The sequence below is a fragment of the Halyomorpha halys genome, unplaced genomic scaffold (assembly GCF_000696795.3).
Source record: "Halyomorpha halys isolate HHAL.00 unplaced genomic scaffold, Hhal_1.1 Scaffold56.1, whole genome shotgun sequence".
Taxonomy (NCBI): Eukaryota; Metazoa; Arthropoda; class Insecta; order Hemiptera; family Pentatomidae; genus Halyomorpha; species Halyomorpha halys.
Genome location: NW_027115012.1, coordinates 378,786 through 386,087, shown reverse-complemented (window position 1 = coordinate 386,087; position 7,302 = coordinate 378,786). Strand labels below are relative to the sequence as shown.

Genomic DNA, 7,302 nt, shown 5'->3' with positions numbered 1-7,302 from the left:
TGTGTGGCAGATTGTAATATCTATCAATAAATAAATCTATCAAATAATAATAAAAAAAAAAAAAAAAAATATATCACCTTATCAGTATACAAAGTTTCGGGGCTATCAACAGACATACTGATTAATTCACAAGAATCAAACTTCAATAATGTTAACACCATAGCAATAATTCAAAAATTAAATATTAATAAGTAGTTGTCCTATAAGAAAAAAAAAATTAATTTAATTTTATATATATCATATCTATTATCCATATTAGTCCACATTTGATTATATGTTTGTAATATTTATATCTGTAAATATGTAGATGCGTTGATATATTTTTTCTTTTTTTTTTTTCATTTTTAGAATATACTTTAAGATTTATGATTTGTTAGAGGATTAAGTTTTGAGGTTATTTTTCTACTCTTGATGTTTTGATTTGTTTTTTAAGTTGTAAATATGTGTATTGTAGTAATTTTTAATTCTGTCGAAGTGGTTGTATTACATATGTGTATTGGTTCTATTTGATATATATCCAATAGATATATTTTGTACGCTTGACCAGAAAGCCTTGACAATGCGTTCAATATTTATAGGCAAGGTCATTGAGAAGAGGATGAATTGATAGGATGAGACTAACGGGTGACAGCCGTAATTTCTCTAAGGATGGTAACTTCGTCCTACCGGGTATTATACCTTAGGAAGGAAGGAGGTATGCAAACCTGGAGGGTAGCTAGGCCGCCAGGTCGTGCAGTAAGGTACCTCATTGTACAAGAACCCAAGAGGAGAAAAAAGGCAGTTATCTCACCCCAATTGTTGATTACTCTAATGAAAATTAAGTATGATTACTAGTCAAAATTGATGAGTCTGCCAAGTATAGGTAGGGGAATAAAATATGGCTGCTGTTTCAAAGGAATATAAAAAATCTAATTCTTCATTCAGACCTCTATATCTTAAAAACTAACAATACAAGAAAACTTAAGAGAACTTCATTTAAAGAAGAGTAAATTTTCTAAAATATGAGCCCTAATAGAGATATTTACGTTAAATAGTTTTTGAGATATAGCTTTTTAAAAAGCAACTTTTCATAAAAATACGGGACGTACTGAAAGATCAGTAATTAGTGAATTTATTTTGCAAAATTTATATCTCAAAAACCATTTGATGTACAGATGTCTATTAGCACCCAAATTAAAGATAATTTAATGAGCTATAAAGTATTTTATTTTGTTTATCTTCGTAGGATTAATAGTTTACATGAAATTTGCTAAAATAATTTGATTTATAGTTATTTGGACAAATTTTCAGTTGCCAAATTTATATTCATATGTGAATATCATAAAAACTACTGCATTTACGAAGATAACTGTCATAAACTACTTTATAGTAAGTAAAATTTCCTTAATTTTTAATGTTGGCAGACACATGCACATGTACGTCTTATGAATCCAGAGATATATTTTTTCAAAAATCAAACATTTTATACGAACAAATATAAATTAACATTTTGTGAGTTCATTCTGTCCAATATCATAAAAACTACTATTCCTATAAAGATAAACATAATTAATTATTTTGTATTGAATTTAAGTAGCTTTAATTTGAGCGCTGACAGACATCAGTACGTCCAATGGTTTTTGAGGTATAGATTTTTCAAAATATATTAACTAACTAATAATCTTTCAGTAGATTTATAAGAAAGTTTGCTTTTTAAAAAGCTATATCTCGAGAATTATTGAAAGTAAATAGCTCTATTAAGGCTAATATTTCAGCAAATTTACTCTCCTTTAAATAATGTTCTCTTAGATTTTCTAGTGTTGTTGGTAGTTTAGAGAATATAGAGCTCCGAATGAAAAATTAAGGTTTTGAAACAGCCGCCATTTTTTATTCCCCCTACCTATACTTGCCAGACTCATCAATTTTGACTATTAATTATACATAGTTTTCATTAAAGTAATCAAAAATTGGGGTGAGATAACTGCCCTTTTTTTCTTCCCGGGTCTACAATATAGACTGGTGAGTAATATAGTATAAAATACTATATTTATATTATATATACTATATAGTATAAAATACCTCTTGGTATTTACAATGCATCGTTTTAAGAAACCTAGAGTTATGAGCTTGCATGGTTATGTAACGGAATTTTTTCCTGCTGATCAACAAAGCTAATTTAAAGCAATACACCTGTGGATGGTTTAAAACAGTTTCCTTACTGTAATATATTGTGAACAGCACCTAATAGAATCAAAAAGATATTTTTTTAATTTTTTATTATTACCAAGAATCCTATTGATATCACATTATCTTTTTTTATAAAATGTATTGGTCTAATAAAAATAACTATGACTAATACACTAATAATTTGTTAAATAAAAATTTGGTTATGTAAAATATGGTTATAATAATAATATTATAATAAAAATATGGTTATTACAGAGTGTGCATAATACAACTCTTTAAGGCTGAAATTTCAAACAATACTGTATAGATTGGTTCTTTACTTATTTATTATAATTATTATTGTGTTTTTTATTTTTATTTATTCTTTCTCGACCTTTATTTAGTCTCAATTTACTTTTTAATTTTCCGTATTTTAGTGTTTTAAATTTTTCTCAGATCTGCTTTTCTATTTTTACGTGTTATTGCATCTCCTGTTTATTTTAAACCTAATATTTTACGTTTTTTTTTGTTGTTTTTTTTTTACTTCATCATTGTCTATTTTATATTTATAATACTTTATTTCTTATTTTTGTTCATTTTTATATAATTTTCATTTCAGTTATATTTACATAATTTTAACTCTACCTTAATTTACCTTTTTGTATCCTATTAACCTACTATGTAAAAATATTTTTAGTCGTGTTTGTATCTTTTTATCCCAGATGAAGCTCTACAAAGTGGAGCGAAACGTCAGTAAATAAATAATTGTTTACTATTATTTTTTTTACTGCACCCTCAAGCATCTTCTGCATAATTTCAAAAAATAAGCTTTTTTTGGAAGATCGATGATTGACCGTGTGAAATAAAAAAAAAAAAAGAAGATTGGGTGAGGCCAAAGAAAAACTCACGTAATTGTAAAACTATTTTTTATGAGCCGACGTTTCGACCCTCATTCCAGGGCTACTCTAATTTTAATAAATTTTCATTTTTCTGTAGCTGTAAAAAATTGTATTTTAGGGTTTATCAAGGTTGGAATAAAAAATAATAACTTTGTTCCATGCAAGAATACAACAGTTTAACCAAATATAACAAGTCCGTGTAGTATTATTGGAATCGGAAGAGATAGGGCACGCAGAGCTGTCTCAGATTTTCTGGCCTCTTAACTGATTTCTCTATTTCTCCTTTAGTTAATTATAATATACTTTAATTATTCATATATTTGCTTTTTTTTATTTCTGTTAATAATGTAAAATTGTTAACTAGTTTTAATAAACAAAATTAAATCGGAACAGGATAGTTGAGCATATGAAGTTGTGGGAAGATAAAATGCGTTTTCCAATGATTTTTTTCCATGAATTGCTTTTAAGTAGGTATCTCATAATGTTTAAAAAAAACCTTCATACTATTAATTTTTAGAGAAATCATATCATGATTGATATCATAGAGATGGAGGAGATAGAATATACCCCATATTCAACAAATGTTATTTCATTGGAGGAAGATAGTCCAGGGCCCTGTTTCATAATAAAGTACAAACTAATACTATTAGTCTTGTAGATTTATCTTAATTCAATAACACAGACTTGTACAATAGTAACTTGTACTTTAGTATTTTTTAATTCTTGTGATATCAGTAATAGTCACTCCTATCATGAAAAAATAAGTATTAGTATTATTACCACAATAATTTCTACACTTGTACTATGAACTAATACTATTACTGTTTCATTATGAAACAGGACCCTGGTGGCGGTCAATAAAAGTATCAAAATAGTAAAAAAAAAACTATATAGTGCTAACAAACGTTTCGCCCCACTTTACAGGACTTCGTCAGAGCTGTCTGAACAGAGATGACAACTGAGTTGCCTACTATTTTGATACCTTTATTAACCGACAGACAATAAGAACAACAAAGAACAAAGGTACTTTCAAAAGTAAGAAAAGTGGTTAGTTAATAGTTTTAAATTTGGGAAGGAATTTTATAGAAGAATTTATGGGACAAAGGCAATTAGCCGGCATTTAAAGAATTTTAAAGGAAAAAATGAAAACAAAATAAGGAATCCTTGAAAATGACCTGAGTGGTCGAAACGTTGGAAGTTTAAAAGAATAAAGTTGAGAAAAAGGATCAAAATTGTTTTAAAGAAAGGTACTTTCTTTTTTCTTTACAAACATACAAAATACATATTTATAAATTAAGCTACACTATCAAAGTATCATATATCTAGATGATATTACTTATTATAGATTTAAAATATTTAAAAACAAACTTTTCGATGTGGATATTTTAGTCATCTCAACGTGTTGTCTGAGGCCTGGGGCCTGACTTCTAACAACAGGGTTCCTCATGTTATTATTATTATATAAGACTTCTGTAGAATTCTTCTAATATTATTCTCATCGATTACCAACCTAAAATTAAAAGTTAAAAATAAAAAAAAATAGTTTAATCCTATCTTGTAGACCATTTGCATAATGTTTGCACAAGTGATGACTTGCGCAAGGCCAGATGTTTTGTTCTGCTCATTAGCTTTGAATCTTAAGTTGAGGATAGTTGTCAGTTGTTATGAGTTCTGTACAGAGCATTAATGTAAGTTTTAATTTTAATTTCGTACAATCGCATACGAACATAGTGATAAATATATAGTGACTGTTGACGTTTGCGGAGATTTTATCACGATGGGGGAGGTAAGGAATAAATATTTTATATTTCTTTTATTTTAAAGCCTAAGGTAGTAAATTTTTAAATAAATAAAAAATACCATTATAAAACTTTATTATTTTTCTTTTCAAGAATTTATTTTATACACTTTATTTACTTCTTTGTTCTTTATAACATCGGTGAATCGTTTCGGGCTCCTCTGGCCAATATATAATTTCTAAAAATTATATGAAATATTATCATGAAATTTGCTAATATAAATTGATTTATAGTTGTTCGGACAAATTTTTATTTGCCGAATTTGTATTCATATGTGAATATCATAAAAACTATTACCCTTACTTAGAAGGTTAGAAACGAGTTGGTTTGGAAGTTTATCATGGAAGGATTGGTATCTGGTTCTGGCCAAATCGGCAACATAGGGGACATTAAGGTCCTGATGGATGATTTGATTTGTGACAAAGTAAGGAGCATTAAGGATTTTACGAAGGATTTTGGATTGTAAGGACTGGATTCGAGAGGAATTAGATGGTTTAGTTCCCCCATAGCTCAATTTCGTATGTCCAGGTAGGCCTTATAATAGTCATGTTGATCAGTCTTTTGTAATGGATTGGAAGTTTAGACCGTTTGTTTAGTAAATGTTGTAATAGTTGGAATCGACGAGTAGTTTCTTGTCTTTTCAGTCTTGTATGAGGTATTGATTCCATGTCAGTCGTTTGTCCAGATTTAGTCCTAAATAACGGATCTGCTCAACAGGAATAAGTGGGGTATTATTAAAAGATACTGTAGGGCAAGACGAAAGTTTACGACGAAGGGTAAATGTGATTTATTGGAATTTATTTTAATCCTCCAGTTTTGGCACCATTCTTCTTCAAGAAGTTTATATTGTGTAAATATGTTTACACATTTACATACAAAAAGTTCAATATTTAAATATATATATACATTCACTTCACTAATTTATGACCATTTACACATCTAAAATGTTTTTGTGATTAACCCAAGATAAGGATTTTGGAATGAATGAAGGTATATCTACTTCGGGCCAAATCCCCAACGAATCTATAGGATTTTAGATTGTAAGAATTGAATACGGAAGGAATTCAAAAGTTTTGTGAAACCCCAAAGCTCAATTCCGTACGTCCAAACAGTACTAATTTTTTTTAGTAAATGTGAAGTTCAGAATGTTTGTCAAGTAGGTTTTGTAGTAATGGGAATCTACGAGCAGTTTCTTGTCGTTGCTGTCTAGTATGGGGATTCAAAATAAATCTCTTGTCAAGATGGAGTCCTAAGTAGCGAATCGGTTCAGCAAGCTTTAGTGAAATACTAAAAAAAGATACTATTGGCAGGAGAGTAAAGATGATCAGGGTCCTGTTTCATAATGAAAGCTGAAAATACAAGAAACAATGTGGTAATTACACTAATACTTATTTTTTTCATAATTGGGAAGACTATTAGTGATAGTATAAGAGTTAAAAAGTACTAAAGTACAAGTTATTATGATATAAGTCAGTTGTAATTGTATTAAGTTAAATCGACAAGACTAATAGTATTAGTTTTTACTTCATTATGAAACAGGGCCCTGGTGGGATTCATTTTGATTCTCCAGTTGTACCATTTTACCAAAACCAATGAACGTAATGTGTGTCTGCAGAATTTTTGATGCATTAGAGTGTTATTGCTTATAGACAGTACACATGTGTCATCAGCATGTATTGTTAGAACTGTGTTAGGGTGGGTTGGGATTTAATGGAATTTAGTCGGAGAGTATCAAATTTATTTATTTTTTTTTTATAATTTATTTATTGTTATTTACAACTGTATACATATATACACATCAAGTAAATTTGCTGTAAGTGATATTATGACATGATACAAACATGTGGAGAATCTACCCATTGATAGAACTCCAAAAACACTTCTAAAGGAGAAGATCTCGAGGCCATCTTCTTTTCAGACGCCTAGGAGGATTATTAGGTAGTGAAGGAGAAGCCAGGGTAGAAACGAGTTGGTTTGGGTTGTTAGTAAGTTTATTATGGAAGGATTGGTATCTGGATCTGGCCAAATCGGCTACATAGGGGACATTGAGGTCCTGATGGATGATTTGATTTGTGACAAAGTAAGGAGCATTAAAGATTTTGCGAAGGATTTTGGACTGTAAGGATTGGATTCGATAGGAATTAGATGGTTTAGTGTGGAGCCCCATAGCTCAATTCCGTATGTCTAGATAGGCCTAGTACCAAATTTAAAGTACTAAAATGTCTCTAATGCAAAGCGAATTTCTTTTTAATAAGTAGAGGGAAACTTTAGTTCCTTGTTCTCCTTCTCCAACATGCCTTTTCCACTTTATCCCAGTCCTATATTATTTAATTCATAAAATAAACCAAATAATTATTTATATACAAAATAAAAAAAATTGAATAATAACTCTTTATAGTCCTCTAGATTAGATCTAACCTCATATTGTTTCGTAGCTAAGGCCAAATGAAAGCTCGAAT

General features: G+C 29.3%; 1 protein-coding gene across 3 annotated transcripts in view; it reads left to right on the top strand.

Annotated features, from left to right (window-relative positions):
- anchor (integral membrane protein GPR155 homolog anchor) overlaps positions 1–7,302 on the top strand; it is a 183,877-nt gene that overhangs the window by 126,422 nt on the left and 50,153 nt on the right. The window contains exon 1 of one of the 3 annotated variants that reach the window (XM_014438380.2): positions 4,687–4,830. The exons of the other annotated variants lie outside the window; for them this stretch is intronic. Coding sequence (XP_014293866.1) covers positions 4,822–4,830 — 9 coding nt within the window. The 5' untranslated portion in view covers positions 4,687–4,821. Of the gene's footprint in view, positions 1–4,686; positions 4,831–7,302 lie in introns of those variants that run through there. 3 annotated transcript variants of the gene reach the window in all.